Consider the following 18,139-nt stretch of genomic DNA (forward strand, 5'->3'; position numbering starts at 1 on the left):
AACTATAACCAAACTCTGCTGTTTTGCACTATGATAATAAAAATATAATAATAATTAATTTGGTCTTAGGGCCAGATGTAAAGTTGGATGAAATTTACACTTAAATGGTATGTCCCCCTGTCATAATGTCAAACCAGCTCCAGGCTGGTTAGCACAGGGCAGGATTTCCTAGGGATCTTGGGTACGCAAAAAATGCGCCTCCCCCAAGTTTACCTAGCCCCATACTGACAGCACTAGGGCTCTTCAGTCACCCCTGGGCAGTGTGTGTGTGTGGGGGTTGGGAAGGGGAGGGGGCATTTTTTGATTGTCAAAATGCATTTTGTCTCTGGTGCACTACAGATCCCAGCATGCTAAGGCTGCCATTAATTGTTTGGGCATGTTGCTGCTTGTAGCACTACAACCAGCAGCATAACCATGGCTGCCAGTGCATGCTGGCACATGGGGAGCTATAACTGAGTGCCAGCATACACTGGCACCCAGGGCCTGCTGGATCCTGTAGTGCACCAAAGAAAAATGTAAATAAGACACACACAACACTGTTACAATTACTTTCATTGAAATAAAAATACCCCTACACTACCCTAATGTACCCTCTTTATTGTTCACCTTCATCCCAGGTCTTCATCTGTCATATATCCATGCCAAGTAAAGGCTTTCCAGTGTGCAGCAGTAGTGCTCTCTTCTTAGACTTTTGTAGCTGAGACCATAAAAAATGCAGGCAGAGATTTGTAAACTCCTCTGCCTGCATTTTTTATGGTCCCAGCTACAAAAGTCTAAGAAGAGAGCACTACTGCTGCACACTGGAAAGCCTTTACTTGGACTCGGTGTACCAGAGCTGAGGCAAGTGATTGCGGGAGAAATACATGGATTCCATCTGCTGAGGTTATTTAAGGAAAACAGTGGTTCAAATACAGAGGATCGTTGATCGGCGAAAGAACGGAAGACGTGACCACTCCCCCTATCTTCTGTCCTTGTCCGACGATTGGATTCACAATAGAGGACGTCATCCTAATCACAGCTCGTGGAGGAGTTCACGGCACAAACGGAGTGACCATAGGAGAGTTATACACGCTGATGTACTACCTATTTCTGGTGAGTACATCTCCCTAAGGGGGGTCTTTTTTCGTGTGGATCCGGATGGAATGTATTATCATAAAAAAGAGTTATATATTTTGGAATAAACGGCTTTCAAGAGCTGTCACTATTTAAGACTATTATAGACTATTATATCTATCTGTTGTAACCGTGAACATTTTGTGTGTTACGATATTAGGCGCCGTCAGTTGTGGCACTATACTATATACATTGTATCCATTTTTACTCTTTTGTGGATAGGAGTAGCCACATACGGGCTGCCATATATCTTTATCAGTGCTGTTGTTTCTATCTATTCTGACTACACATCAGTACAGTTCTACTTATAACATAGGGATTTCCCACAGCTTGAGTTCAGGGCCATGGGAAATCCCCAAAAATAGGACTGCACTGATGCTAAAGGATCATTTGTGGCAGCAGCTCTTAGGAGCTTGTTGTACATCATTATAGATATTATAGTTGTGGTATAAAAAATGGAAGTAATACTAGTGTAATGTCTCAGGGATGTCAGGACACAGCTGACCAATACTTACAATCAGTCATCTGCACTTCCTGGACTCCAGAATTCTTGCTCTACAAACAATGCCGTATGCCCACTTCATCAATCAGATTCAGACACAGATGTATCTGCCATCTGTTCCTTTTGGAGCCTCTATGCTATACAATTACAGTGACCATACCTCTGCTTCAAAACAGAATCCTGAGCCAGGTTCATACAATTACAGTTCCACATCAAGTTTACCAGCATTGGTGCTGCTGACAATACACATGTGTGCTGTCATGGTCATGTAGTCTTATGTTTGACCAGTACTGCTTGTCCATATACCCATAATTACCTGGACAGTCAGTACAAAGGTATTTTGATGGGACTGAATGACTTTTTGTTTAGCCTCCCGATATAGCTGAGTAATTGCCATTCAGGAGAAATGGAACTGAGTTGAAATTTGGAAGTGTAGACACTTGACGTCAACTATGAACTGTGGCATCAGTACACATTTAGAGAAGTAGATAGACAAAGTTGGCTGCACCTAATGGTGAGAAGAGATCCACACACACTATGGGCCTTAGTGATTATTGAGAGCAAAGTATAAAAAAAATTCAGTGTGAAAATAAAACTATCAAGTATTTGTGTGCTACATGAAAAAATAGCCAGCATTTAACGTATGTGCAAAATAATAAACTAATTTGCACCCCTTGCATTGTAACATGGTTTGTCCCGGAGAACATTTACTTTACTTATTTTTCTAAATGACTCAGGTCCTATATTTTTACAGGGGTATTCAATTGTCCGCGTATTCGCGTAATATATCGCGAATACGCGGAACCGCGGACATCGCAAAAAATCAACTTCCCGGAAATGACGGTATTCAATTGTAATACCTAACCCAGCCCCTTATCGCGTAATATCCGACTTGTACGAAGTGTTTTTTTTTTTTTTACCCTTTTCCCGCCGTTCGCGATTTCCCGCCCACATTTCTATTAAAAAAAAAACCAATGTTTTGCAAAGTGCCATTTTGCAGAGATTTCGATGCTGGTGGCTGATTCCTGAGACCCTCTGGTTTTGTGAGCTTCTGGATTGTACTTTTGCATCTTTATATACCTTTATTCATTATTTTCACATTATTTACATTGCATTACATTATATTTTGCATTACATTTTGCATTACATTATAGTAAGTTATATTTTTACACAGTACTAACACCACACACTAAATCAAACACTACACAACACCACACATTTTATTTAATAGCAGACATCAATATACTGCATACAGAAAAAGTGTGCAATAATCACAATTAAATAAAAGTTTAGTTACTTTTTAGTTCCAGCATTACTTTTATTTATTTCAGCTACATAGCAGCTACATAGCATACATATATCAGTATGTCTAGGGAGCATAGGGAAAATCTTTCTGAACAGGTACACCTGGATGAAGAAGATATCAGCAGTGGAGAAGAGTGGCAGCATGAAACAGAAGAAAGAGAGCGAGCACAAGAAAGAAGAAGACAGAGATTCCTTAAAAAAGTGGCTTCCAGACCCTCGCAGCAATCTACAGTGGCTGAAGAAGATGATGGTGATGATCCTGAGGAAGGTGGTAGTAACATCACCAGAGCACCTCGTTTCTCTGAGCAGCAGAACAACATCCTGGTGGACACGATAGTAACTAACTATGATGTTCTTTATGGTAAACGGGCACATGTCACAAGTCATCAGCAGAGGAACCAGATCTGGCGTCAGATCTCTGACAAGGTGACTTCTTGTGGGCAAGTTCCAAAATCTATTGAGCATTGCAGGAAACGTTTCCGGGACTGTAAGCGGATTGTAAAGAAGAAGATGGCTGCATCCAAGAGGCATGCAAAAGGAACTGGTGGTGGGAAACCTGCAAATATCACCATGAAACCCTGGGAAGTGAGGCTGTCTGAGGTCCTGGATCCTGTACTCGTGGAAGGTGTGGAAGGTGCTGTGGACACAGAGGAACCTTCAACATATTTATCAGAAGGTATGTATATATGTTTATATGTATGAGGAAGTGTAAATTAATTTTTTTTTATTTTTTATTAATTATTTAAATAATTTTAATTTTAACACTGTTAAATTTAATTGTAGAGCCAACTTCCAAACGGCCATCTAAGAAAAGCTCAAAAGGACGTCCTGACACAGCTGCCAGCCAAGTTGGTAAGTGTTTTTTGTTTGAATATATTTTACCAGTCACACACATGTGCACACACACACATACATACAAACACACACATACCAACACACACACACACACACACACACACACACACACACACACACACACACACACACACACACACATATCTCATGTCTAAAATATATTCTCAAACGAAAATCATATGTTATCATTGCCCATGGTTATTGTTACTGTACATTTGTGTTGTTTGTATTCCAAATTTATTTTACAATGTACACACAGCTGTCGATTGAAATTTGTATACATACAAAGCAATATGTAGATGAACCCCACCTTGACAATAATAACATAGGATTTTGGTGTGTGTATATCATGCAGCCCAAACTTTTTTCAATGTAAATCAAATATATTTATAGTTTTTATATGCACACATTCTCAATCAACACTGTTTTATGTATACTCATTTCTCTTTATCTAAGATATACCCATTTTAATTATATTTTTGATATAGATGAATGAATATACATTAAACAGGTGGTTGTGAATGTGTGCATATGATTATATATAGATATCTTTATTTTTTAGGTGTGTGTGTACATATATAAAAATATATACACATACATACTATGGTGTAAGAGACAAGAAAACAAACACACACATACACCAAAACATGTGAATGTTTTAGAACATAAAAAAAGTATATTAAAGCTAGACATGTATATATAAGCGTGTTTATTAACATATAAATGGATAAATATAGCCATAGCGGTTAAATTGTAGATATTGATCCATTTTTATCTTAATAATCACTCTTATATATACACGCCTATCTTTAATATACTGTTCTTATGGTCTAAAACGTGCACATCTTTTTGTGTATGTGTGTGTTTGTTTTCTTGTCTCTTACACCATAGTATGTATGTGTATATATTTTAATATATGTACACACATGTGTGTGTTTATCGATGTATGTGTTAAGTCAGTTGTGTGTATATATATATATATATATATATATATATATATATATATATATATATGATCCTGTGAAAGAAGGCATATAAAGGAGGAGTTTGGTCTTGAACCCTATTTTTTTTTATAATTTAATTCTAATCTATTTAATGACATGGCTCATGATTCATTAAGGATCGTAAGTTTAGAAACGTTATTTAAGTATCCTGGACAAAAACATGCAACAATGCAAGGTGTGCAAGTCAGTATTCTGTTTTGCACATAAGTTAAATACTGCCTGTTTTTTCCTGTTGCACTACTTTTTGAGAGCTTATTTGTACACAGATGATATTTGTGTGTTACGTGAAAAACGTCAGTATTTTATTTTTTTGGAAAACATTATAATATTTTGCAGCCATTTCATTGTAACATTATTTTGGCCGAGTGACCAAAATTAGCAGTTTATATAGGTAAATGGTTAATGAATCAGGCATTATTTTTTTTTGCCCAAACATTAGTCATGGGGCAATTTTGAAGAGTGTCGGGGGCAATTTTTGTTTTAAAAATATGTGTATGTCATCAATCAATATCTAAAAACCATTTTCATTGTGTTTTTTTGTGTAGTTCAAACACACAAAGACATCCTACTCTCTAAGAAAAAAGGATCGCGTGCGACAACAGGTATTTATGAAAAAAAAAAAATTATTTTTTTTACAAAAATATATCTATGTCTTGTAATAATCTAAAACAAAGCAATTTTAAACAGAAATCCCAAGAAAACGAACGAGTGTATCATCAGTTTCTACGGTGACTAACATCACTGAAAAAAGAAGAAGAGGTTGGTTTTAAAAAAAAATATAAAAAAATCTTAAATTTATTAAAATCGGATTTTTGGCCAAATTTTTAACATTGTTTTATGTTTCAGAGACTGCATTTGAAGAGCAACCATGTAGTTCAAGGACAGAATTGTCGTCATTACAGAACATTTCGGAATCCGTTGCAGGTGAATGATAGTCCAATATACATTCTACATTGAACATTGCAAAGCCTTTTTTTTTTGTTTATTTGTTAAATATTTCAAATTGTCATTAGGTTAAAATAATCTGTTGATGAGGAAATAAATCATTTACAATTAGATAATAATAGCAACGTGTTTTATTGTTGATCCTTAGAAAACCTGAGAGAGAAGCAACAAGAGGCAAGAGCTGCAGACAGTGATGTAACCCCTATTGAGGATACAGAAACATGTGATTTTGCTAGAAATGGTAAGTAAAAATTTTCTTTGGACAAAAAATTTAACTTAGCTACTATTTATAAAATTCATCATAGGCCACTGATTAAAGGTATATAGGTTAGTCGTTTACAGGGGCTTCTTTTACATTGGCCACAATGGGCAGGTGGCCGGGGGCCCTGCAGGCCAGGTAAGTCTTTCCGAAGCAGTACAAGAAAAATATTTTTAACTTTAGGACAGCTGGCGATCTGGCTCCCTCCCTGTTGTCCTCCTCAGTGTGGCACTGGCAGTGCATTTTGGGTGACTCATCATAACGCCCGCCAGTCAAGCATTGCGGAATGTGAAGGAGGAGGAGAACAGGGAGGTAGCCGGATCGCCAGCTGTCCTAAAAGTAAGTTTGTGGGTTTTTTTTCTCTTTTTTTTGTCTTGCGCTGCCTCAGACGTATATGGGCCCAGGTGCATGTCTTTACCCGGGGGCCCAAATAGTTGGTAAGAGGGCCCTGGTCATTTAGGATATAAATCAAACGTTTTGTGTATCTACCAGTAAGTTTCCATCATTGATACAAAGTGCCAAGTTCATACTGACCTTATTATACATACAAATGTAACTAACGTCATAAAAAAATGTAATTTTTTTTTTTTCCAGAATCAGAAAACTCCCATCAGTCTGGTTCTTTATCATTTTCACCAGAAATTCCTGTGGTTCAGCGTAAGTGTAGAGTCATAATTATATTTTTTATAATGTCAAACAATATAGCATGTTTCTAAATAAATAGTTGTGAGTTTCTATATGTATGTATGCGTATATATATATTTTTTTCTTTCAATATAGCTACAACAACAACCACAGCTTTTGAGGCCCTCCAGCAAACATTTCAGCGTTTGGAAGACACTTCACAATCTAGAATACAATGTGGGGAAAGTGCACCTTCAACATCTAGTTTTCCTAGACTTACAACACTTGCAAGAGAAATGGAAAACTCCCAGGAAGTGTTTCGGAGAACAATGGAAGACAACATGAGAGGAATCAAAGATGCCATTGTTGGACTTACTGAGGAAATGTCGAAACAGAGGCAATTACAGATAAACACAAATCGAGACATTGCCACTATTCTTTCCGGAATCTTAGCCTCCCAAGAAAGAACCGAAGTGAGTATTGGAAGAATTTCCAATACTCTTGACCAAATTTCGCAGAACCAACAACAGACTGCAGCAGCCAATATCCTCATAGCCACCAACCTTCAAAGTTTAAATGAAGAAATGCGCTCAAGAAGGCTTTTGGAAAACCTTTCTGTAAATTTTCCAGAGTTTAATGTCTCAGGAACCATCCCTCAAACAGGCCAACCACAAAGTGCTATAAGCAGCTTAAGGACCCCAGAGATACCCTTGGATTTGACAGTGCAGTCTGCAAGGCCAAGCCCAGAAGAATTGCAATCTGCACGAAGAAGACTACTATCATCTTCATCATCAGAGGATCCAGTGATGCAATCTACCCCCAACGTAAGTCAAATGTCTATCTATTTTTTTTATTATCTAATACTTCAATATTTAGTACGTTCACTAACCCAATCTATGGTCATATTTAATATTAAATAACAACATTTTAGTAACAATATATTTCTCTAATTTTTTTTTTTTTTTAGAAATAGAAGATATAATTGATCTGTTGATAAATATGGAGCAACAAGTTTTACAAGTTCTCAACGTTTGAAGATTTTGGAATATTTCATTTTGATGATCACAATGAACCTTACATGTAAAAAGGTATGTATTTGCATATTTTTAAAAATTCATAAAGATATACATTTTATATATATATATATATATATATATATATATATATATATATATATACATACATACATACATACATACATACATACATACATAGATATAGAAAGATATATATATACCCAAAACTTCCAATAGAGCGCTTGTGAAGGGCAGGTACAAAAACTGACCAATACTTAAATTCTGTAGGCAGCTCCCCAGTCATTCAACACCTGTCTGAAGATGAGGAAGGTACCAGCCGGCGACAATCTAGACGTCTTTTTAAGCATATTGGTCTGGTTCATTTACGGTATCACACCATTGTGGCTTGTATTTTAGTTTGCAGCTGTTCATCTTGCCCTATGTCAGGAGGCGATATCTACTATCCAGGATTACCTTTATTACCAGGTTATTCGTGGTGCCATCAGAAGGAATTCATCATATAAATCATTGGCTCGATTACTTTGAATATCTGGTACGGGAATTATATATCTCTGGATGAATATGACAATGTATCGCTTATAATTGCACTGTGTGGTGCCCCCTGTCTTCTAATTTATTTTATACATATATATACACACACATTTGTACATATATATATGTATGTGTATATAGATATATAGATATATGTGTATATGAATGCCTATATGTATGTATTTAAAAAAAAAAAATATTTTTTTTTAGTTGAAAATACACAGTTACAATGGAAAAATGCACATAATCCTTCAATTACCGGAAGAATATTTAACAATGGTAAGTGAAATATTTGTGTTAAAATTAATCTGATTATGTTACATTTTATATTAGGTATTATATATATATTTTTTTCTGTTTAAATCCCTTAGACAAAAGATTTTATAATCATCTAATGGTCTATGCTACAAATCATGAAGTTATACTAAAGAAGAACTAACGACAAGAACTTAGTTTTGCCTATAGTTAAACACGGTATGTTATTGAGATATAAATGCATTTTAAATTATTTTTATATGTTAATGTTTTTAACAATTGTAACATTCATTGTAAAAAAAAATTAAATGTAAAATGTTATTGATAACAGCGCCCAAAAAAAAAAAGTTCCAGAAATATTATCAGTGGTTTTTTTTAAAGATAATACTTAATCCTAACGAAAATTAAAATAGAGGATTGATTGTTAATGATGCTAATGTTGCAATTTTTATTCAACTGTTATGTTTTTTTTAAAAAAAAAATTAAACACTTTTAATTAATTCACAGCCAACTGAAGAGGATAGAAGAACTACTATGAAAAATACAAGAAATTGGAGAAAAGCAAAGACCACAGAAATTAAATTGTGATATATAAATTTTATTGCACAAAGAAAATATGTAAATTATTAAAAGATGTTATAGTTTTGTTTAAAACATGTGTCTTTCATTATTATAATCTAGAAAGATTGTTGTACAATTTAATAGAAATATAAATACTTGTTCAACACATCAATTTGGTTAGAAAAAATTTATTAATACATTTTAAAGAGTGATTAACTTTTTGGGATACAAACAAACATTTCTCTTATAATTTATGTTTTTGGTGGTATTTAAATAGTATACATTATATTTAACAAAAAACAAACAATAGAAGTGGACCAATATTCCATGCAAATCAGAATCCAATTCCATCCAATCCAGTCTGCAATCTACAGTGGAATGGGTGTGACAGGTACATTTTGGAGAAAGGAAAAGAGAAAAAATGTAATTTCAGTGTGATTATGTGTCAGTAGTGATACTTTACATAAGGTTACATCACACAGAACATAGCATGGTGCAGTTTACATATGATGACACCCACCTGTCCAAGAAGCTGGCTCTTGAAAAGCTTCATGGCCTAGGTCTTTGAAATCCAGTCGCTGGTTCCGTCTGCAATCCACAGTGGAATGGGTGTGACAGGTACATTTTGGAGAAAGGAAAAGAGAAAAAATGTAATTTCAGTGTGATTATGTGTCAGTAGTGATACTTTACATAAGGTTACATCACACAGAACATAGCATGGTGCAGTTTACATATGATGACACCCACCTGTCCAAGAAGCTGGCTCTTGAAAAGCTTCATGGCCTAGGTCTTTGAAATCCAGTCGCTGGTTCCGTCTGCAATCCACAGTGGAATGGGTGTGACAGGTACATTTTGGAGAAAGGAAAAGAGAAAAAATGTAATTTCAGTGTGATTATGTGTCAGTAGTGATACTTTACATAAGGTTACATCACACAGAACATAGCATGGTGCAGTTTACATATGATGACACCCACCTGTCCAAGAAGCTGGCTCTTGAAAAGCTTCATGGCCTCGGTCTTTAAAATTCAGTTGCTGGATCCTTTTATCTTAACTAACAGTTATTAACATTAAAACATATTTTCAAATAAAAACATATATATATATATAAAAATCCTTTAATCGAACGCCGAACAACGATTGTTGGAGCTATCTCCCACTAAATAATTTGAAGTCCTGAAAAAAAACCAAAAAAAAAATAAACTATTACTTATTAATTAATTTATATTTATAAAAAAAAATTATGACATTACAAAATTTACACTTACATGAGAAAAAATCCAAAATTAAACGCTGGCGCTCACGAGTTCCTGTTTCCCGACCAAATGCTGTGGCTGAAGAAAGGTCTTGATCCTGTAAAACAGCAGGATCTATCTCTACCTCCAAATTATTTGCCAAACAGATATTGTGCAGAATGCTGCAAGCAATAACAATAAGGCAAACTTTTGATGGTGAGTACAGAAGCGCACCGCCGGACCTGTCCAAACAGCGGAACCGGCTCTTAAGTAGCCCAAAGGTACGCTCAATTACACCTCTGGTGGCTATATGTGCCGCTTGGTACCTTTTTTCAGCATCAGAAATTGGATTGGACACTGGAGTGAGCAACCAGGGCTGGCTCCCATATCCTGCATCACCTATTAAAAAAAAATAAAATTTTTTATTAGTGCTCTTCTCATTTTAGAAATAATTATTAATAGCGAATACCTAGATATAACTTACCCAGGAGCCATCCATGAGGAAAATCTCCCTCCTCAAACCTCTTGAACACTCCTGAATTCTGCAAAATAAAAGAATCATGAGAGGAACCAGGGAAGCCAACACAAAGATTTAGGATTTTTTTTCTGGCATCACACACCATCTGCACATTCATGGAATGGAAGTGCTTTCGGTTTCGAAAGCTCTCTTCCATTCTGTGCGGAGGTGTGAGTGCCACATGGGTGCAATCTATTGCACCCAGGACATTTGGCATACGTGCCACACTATAAAAATTGGATTTGACCTCCTGCCATTCTAATTCAGACTGTGGGAATTTAATAAATTCCCTAGTATGTTTTTTCATGGCTTTAAGGACCTGGAACAAACTCCGTGAAAATGTGGGTTGGGAGAAACCCGCAATTACGGACAATGTCGGTTGAAAGGTTCCCGACGCTAAAAAATGCAATGCCCCAAGCAGCTTTGCCAATCCAGGCACAGCATGGTTTGTGGGGACTGTTGGTTCCAGGTCCTCTTTAAGGAGGTCATATAAAGAATAAATTGCAACTGAGGATAGGCGATATAATCTTATCACCTCATCCTCAGGGACCCCATCAAGTAACCGACGTGTGCGGTACAGACGGGGCCGTGGGACCCGAACCCTTGCATCAAGTAATGGAGCCACAGCATTCTCTCCCTCACTTGCAGCCACATGCACATCTACATTCTCCTCTATTTCCAAAGTATTTCTTTCCTCTCCCTCAACAAGCAAACCAGCATGTGCACATTCATCAATACATGCTGCATACATAAACTGCCAAACATTTGTTGAAAATGGCTCCATTACTAATGCCTTTGTAAATTTCTTATAAAAAAATATAAAAAAATAAATAAATTTAAGTATTAATTAAAGTATTAATCAACTATTATTATTATTATTATTATTATTATTATTATTAATTAACTACCTAGCAGTATAAATACTGCTAGATATTAAACTATTAACAGTTTTATAGAAATATAAATCATTAACTATAAATACTGCTAGATATTAAACTATTAACAGTTTTTAACTATAAATAATGCTAGATATTAACAATTTTATAGAAATAAAAAACCTTAACTATCTGCTAGATATAGATATACAAAACCAAACAGTTGTCTCAGTCTCCTCTTTAATATTTTCTCTCAGGTCAGTTGAATGAGAAATGAAACTAATGTTTTTAATTTTAATCCAGTGGACTATACCATTTGCTTTTTTCTAAAGGGGGTGTATTTAAATATCATTTTACAAACTTTTTTATTTTCATGGGATTAAAGTTATTTTTATTACACAATTATCAAGTTAGAGAAGTTTAATGAGTATAATATTATCAAAAAAGCCCCATATTAAAATAAGTTTGGACATTAAAGGAATCATTAACGCTTTTAAAAGACCTTCAATGGTGCGATCGAAAAAATGACTAAACGCGATTTTGTTGGACATGCGTTAAAGCGAAAATTTACAATTGAATAGCCTGCCTGCACTTGTTCTATGGGCTTGGTAAGATTTTGCGTAACATGTTTATTTCCGACTTAAACGCGTAAAATAAGGGGAATTGAATTGTGTGCACTCTATGCTAACGCGAAAACGCGTTAAATATTATCGGAATCGCGAAATCAAGGCTAATTGAATACCCCCCTTAATGTGAGATAACATGCATTATGGAAAATGAGGAGGAGTTCATTATGATTTTACACACGATGATATACCTATGCCATAATGTTAAATAGTGCAAGATGGAATTGTCCTTGGACCCACTCACCCACCAATATGTTAAAAATGACATGCATATAGGGATGTACCCCCAATCAATTTAATAATAATATTATATGGCTGCAATTTTGGATACAGTTTAATACATAATGATCCTGTTTAAGACCTATGATTGAAAGTGTAGGCTGTAGGTGATCTATATGAGGTACTAGTTTGAAATATAATTTAATGTATTGTTTTATAATTCATATATGTCTTTATTAGTTAAATTAAGTTTAAACATTGGGTTAATGTGTTTTGATTAATATTTCTGTTTCATATATTTTATTGACATTAATTTATACTCATTTCTATACTGTACTCAACATATGTTTATAAATCTGTTAAAGAATAATCTATGTGCTTTGACACTAAAAAGTTATTAAATTCTTAATATTACTGTCTTTTGTCAGCAACCATTGGTACCCTTTGCTGGTTACACTATTTGGTTGACATAGGCACTGGCACTTTTGTGGCTGAAGTGCTTGATTTGTTCGGGCCCCCAACATTTTGGTTGTTGGGTGTTAAACTGCTAGGGAATAGATAGGGATTTTAGCAATTTAGTAATGGGCATGTGGCTAACAAAAGTTATCTTCATCAATGATGACAATGTCATCACCCTCATAATCATCCTCATCACATATGTCTAAAGTAGTTACATTTTCCATTTAAAAAATTTTGTTTGACTAGTACCGCTTGTCCACATATCTGTAGTTAAGTGGATAGTTGGCACAATGGCATTTATTAGAGACTAAATAAATTTTTGTTTAACCTCCCAAAACAGCTGAGGAATTGCTGTTTGGAACAAATGACATCAACTAATTGGGTAAAACTTGATGCAATGATGGTGGAAATTGGACGCACATCCAATGCTAATATAGCTGGTATGGCTTTAGTGATGTGATGTGCAACAGGATGCTGAATGCCATAATTGTTTTTTCTTTCAAACTCTTACTTCACAGACAATTGTGTAAAACTATGCTGCTTACTCTTATTGGTCCTCTTCTGTATAGATGTATCATCCTCAGCAGCAGCTCTAGTGCACAAGGATGTCTCTTGGGAATCAGGGATTGCATTTGGGGTGCCAGTTGGAATTGGAAAATCGGATGCTGAAATACTTACTAATAATAAAGAGGTTAATGATGAAGGTGATGACGGTTAGGATTGCATGAGGTGTCTGTCGATTCTGCTACTACTTGAAATTGGGCTGCTTGCAAGTAAACACAAATTCCCACCTTTTGAAAAGCTACTTGAATGAATCCCCTGCAAATAATGTAGCAGGGAAAACATCCCTACCACTTCTTATTTTGGTATCGCAAAGGCTACAGATTGCTATGATAGCTGGATGCTTGTAATGACAGCCATAGAGCCAGGAGTATGATGAAACCATAAAACTCTTTTATTGTAGCAAGAACTCAATCCAGGTAATGCAGGGTAAAGTACAGATCAGGTAATGCCAGGTATAATAAACTAACATCCTGGTGTGGCTGGATAACAGGTAAATAGTAAATTAATATTGAACAGCAGGTACAGGTATACTTAGCTAATCGTAAACAGCTAAGATTAAGGATACACAGGAACAGAATGTAGGTGTCATGACTGAGTATAGCGTACCTGCTATTGTTGGCACAACTCGAAGGAAGGTGCGGAATCTAACGCGCCCCTGGTGTTCACCACGGACCTCCGCAAGGAGGTTTGGACTCAGCTGCAATAAACACGCAGGTCGCGGTCCTTCCACGAGTCAGATAGCGAAGCACGGGAAGAATTGTCAGACAGGCCGGTTCGGCAATGGTGTGGGCAAGGCAGGTACACAAGGAGAATCCAAAGGAATGGTCAAGCCGGGTTGGTAGCGTTCTGGCAGCGCGGTACAAAAGGGAGATCCACAGGGGTAGTCGAAGGCCATCTGGGTCACAAGGGTCACAGGCAGATAGGCAATGGTCAGGAGACAGGCAATAAATCAGGAGACAGGCAGTAACAGGGACACTGAGGGAAAACGCTGGAGACAGGAAATAGACCTGAAACTCTGGCACTGGTGATGGGACCAGGAGGGTTTAAATACTACTGATGGCCAATGAGGATTCAGTGCCGCTGCGCTGTCATATATTAGCGCCATAGCGCTTTCCACGAATAGCGTCCCGTTGCCTAGCAATGGAAACGCTTTAGACACTTGTAGCTGTCGGCCAAGCGGGGGCGGAAGTGACGCATCTGGTTGCTAGGCAACCAGACGCGCTATTCACGGAAGTACAGGCAGAATAATGTTCAAGGGAAAACAATCAATAACCGCAAGGTGCATGTGAGGAGCAGGCATAAATAGGCAGTGAGGCAGGTGGGGTGGTTAACAGGGGGAGAATATTAACTCCTGACAGTGAGAGGAAAATGTCAAAATATAACAGCAGCATCTCTAGTAGCACAGGTGTACTACAGGCCAGATCACAATATAATGTTCCTAACACAGATGCCTTGACAAATGTTGTTTGGGTTGGGATAAAAATATTTCCAAACAGAAGAGGTGCTTTTTTGTCTTATGTCCTAGCATAACAATACATTTATCATAGGCATGAGATTGTAGCAATGGTTGCTGCCTTCATTCAACACAATCTGTGTTTTGACCAAATAACTAAAAATTTCAATGTACTAGAAACACTTTACATTTTGCAAGAATGAAATACATATGTTTTTGGAGTATGCTGCTCACACTCAAAGAACACCCTGTTTTTTGCCTGCTTAATAAAGATATCACTGAGACTGCCCCTTGTAAAATTGCTTTCACTAGAAACATCTTGGATTTTAAAAGGAATAAATATATATGTTTTTATGAGTGTTTTCAGAGTTATACAGCAAAAGCACTCTATTTTCCTATACTAAATACTAGATCAGATGTCTATACAATATATACTATAATAACATCCAGAAGTCACTACTCTAAACTCTCTGACACCCAATCGATCAGCACATAATTATAGCAGACTGATCTCTACATAAACTGCAGTAAAATCAGTAAATCACAGCTATTGCTTGCTACATAATATAAATTGCTGCTTTCACCTCTACAAGTGATTTTCGGAGCACAGCGTTGCAGCCATCCTCCTCCGCACATGCTATCTCTGCTACAATGGCAGATGAGAAAACGGGGAATGGCTATATATAGAAGATAATGATCTAAAACCCGCAAAATCGACATTTTAGCGGAAATTACACTTTGTCTTGTTTTTAGACCTGAAATGTGCGGCGAGAAATGATTCAATTCGTTACCCCAAAACCTGGATATGTCAGATTTCAGAGAGTTCGAACCGCTCAAGTTTACTCACGACAGGATAATACTGCAGCTTGCACTGACGTTACTAACAGTATTGCATACAATGCAAAGATTTTCATTTATATCATAGGAAACAGGAAAAAATAGACTAGGGGAGGAATTTATCAAACAGTTTTTTCTAACGGGTTTGCAATCACTGGCAATTTTGGTCTCTAAACCTTAGGATTTATGATCCAGCAATTTCAAGGATTTAAGCTGAAATTGCCAGTGATGGTGATATGATGCAACTTTACACCTGACAACCTGGCAACTTTAAGGAAATATTGCTAGTTTAGTGAAATGCATGACTGACTGATTTTAAACACTCAAATTGTGGGATTTCTTCTTCACCTGCACTATATGAGATTATCTATTGCCTAATATCAGTTGATGGCGGGGGGTTGCAGGCATTAGTGGTAGGAAACAGTTGGATTGCATTTTTTTGGTGGTTTGGTCATAGTGTTTTTTTACTTTAATTGTTCAGTGACTTATTTGTATTTGAGTGCTGTGTACTTTTAAGTACATTGTTTTTTATTTTTCTGTGTTTACTCTTTTGTGTCTTCTGTGTTACGATGGTGAGTGGGAGGAGATTGGATGAGGAACATAGGGAGAGTGAGGAGGAGTTAGAGAGATCCCAGCAGGTAGTAGAGGAGGGTGAAGAGGAGGGTGAGATGGTAAGGAGTCTGAAGACTGTTCCCTCAGGCAAAAACAAAATCTGGGTAAAATGTGTGCTTCATATTTGATCAAAGATGTGCCCTAATCAACAGCATACTTCCGGTCTATGTGCGGATTCTTGACAGCCCAGCTGCAAAAACATCAAATTGCTGCAAAAGGCAATTGGGGTCAGGAGTCTGTGCTGCAGTCAATACGGTGGGCTCTGTGAAGTGCAGTGTGGAGAACTACAGGAAGAACTTTTCTGACATCAACTGCAGATGGCGATTGAAGAGATGAGAGTACATACTTAAAAGCCAGCCCTCCAGCATTTGTCTAACTTTTGGAAGAGTACTGCCTATATTGCAGAAGTTTGTTCATTAATTTGTGAGGATAACTGGCTGTAGAAAACCATTGGGAAAGCCCAGGGGTTAACCCCAGCGCAAATGTCACTGCTAAGTAGTGTGTATCACAAGATAATGGAAACAGCTGTACAGTTTATGCAATTAAGATGTTTCCTTTTGTAGGCAGTGGGTGGTGTATAGAAAGAACCACCAGAACCTGCCCATAGAATATATTGTAGCTAGAATAAAAGGGTTAAATGCACAAGCTAGAAACTAAAGTTAGCTGTGTAAAATGTTCAAGCAATTTAGTTTGCCTTTATTTTTAAAGTACACTATATGGACAAAAGTATTCAAACGTTTGACCATTACACCAACAGTGACAACAGTGACTGTAATGACATTGTATTCAAATACATATACTTTAATATGGAGTTGGTCCCCCTTTTGCAGCGATAATAGCTTCCATTGTTCTTGGAAGGCTTTCCAAAAGATGTTGGATTGTTTCTGTGGGAATTTGTGCCCATTCATTCTGTAGAGGTCAGGCACTGATGTTGCACGAGAAGGCCTGGCTTGCAGTATCCAGTTCAGCCCAAAGGTGTTCAATGGGGTTGAGGTCAGGACTTTGTATGGGCCAGTCAAGTTCTTCCACACCTCATCAAACCATGTCTTTGTAGTCCTTGTTTTGTGCACTGGGGTTCAGTCATGTTGGAATAGAAAAGGGCCTTCCCCAAACTGTTTCCTCAAAGTTGGAAGCATAGCATTGTCCAAAATGACTGAAGCATTAAGATTGCCCTTTACGGGAGATAAGGGGTCTAATCCAAACCCTGAAAAACAGCCCCATACCATTTTCCCTCCTCCACCAAACTTCACAGGGAATCAGCAGAGTGTTGGCAATTTTTATATACCATGCCCCTTAGCAGTCGTTGACCCCACTCTGTATTTACGTGGTAAATCCAGTTGATGTTGTTCCTGTTCCTGAGTTGCTATCGCTGACCCTGCTCTGTGATTTTATGTAGTCTTCTGCTTCGTGGCTGAGTTGCTGTTGTTCATAAACGCTTCCACTGTGATAATAATATCACAGTTGACCGTGGAATATCCAGCATGGATGAAATTTCAAGAACCGTCTTATTGCAAAGACGGCATCCTATCGAAGTACCACGCTTGAAGTCACTGAGGTCTTCAGAATGACTCATTTTGTATGTTTGCAAATGGAGACTGCATGGCTAGGAGCTTGATTTTAAACACCTCTTTCAACTGATCTGATTAAAACACCTCAATTCAATAATTAACAGGTGTGGCCAAATAGGGCAGAATGGTGGCTAAGTGATTAGCACTTCTGCCTTACAGCACTGGGGTCATGAGTTCAATTCCCGA

General features: G+C 37.0%; 1 protein-coding gene and 1 long non-coding RNA gene across 2 annotated transcripts; one reads left to right on the plus strand and one right to left on the minus strand.

The window, feature by feature from the left end:
• The first annotated feature begins 2,980 nt into the window (after positions 1-2,980).
• On the plus strand, positions 2,981-9,078 carry LOC142159483 (uncharacterized). Its single transcript, XM_075214383.1, has 13 exons — positions 2,981-3,596; positions 3,704-3,772; positions 5,325-5,381; positions 5,467-5,538; positions 5,626-5,703; positions 5,873-5,965; positions 6,578-6,640; positions 6,764-7,431; positions 7,575-7,695; positions 8,041-8,176; positions 8,386-8,454; positions 8,547-8,649; positions 8,938-9,078. Exons 1-9 carry the CDS (start codon positions 2,981-2,983, stop codon positions 7,578-7,580), a joined length of 1,722 nt encoding a protein of 573 aa, XP_075070484.1. The 3' UTR covers positions 7,581-7,695; positions 8,041-8,176; positions 8,386-8,454; positions 8,547-8,649; positions 8,938-9,078.
• Positions 9,079-9,939: 861 nt separating this feature from the next.
• LOC142157751 (uncharacterized) lies at positions 9,940-10,806 on the minus strand. Its single transcript, XR_012692606.1, has 3 exons — positions 10,708-10,806; positions 10,257-10,622; positions 9,940-10,164 (listed from the first exon to the last, which is right to left on the minus strand). It is a non-coding gene; the product is annotated as an uncharacterized LOC142157751 (long non-coding RNA).
• Positions 10,807-18,139: the final 7,333 nt, after the last annotated feature.

Source organism: Mixophyes fleayi, chromosome 5 (genome assembly GCF_038048845.1).
Source record: "Mixophyes fleayi isolate aMixFle1 chromosome 5, aMixFle1.hap1, whole genome shotgun sequence".
NCBI classification, from domain to species: domain Eukaryota; kingdom Metazoa; phylum Chordata; class Amphibia; order Anura; family Limnodynastidae; genus Mixophyes; species Mixophyes fleayi.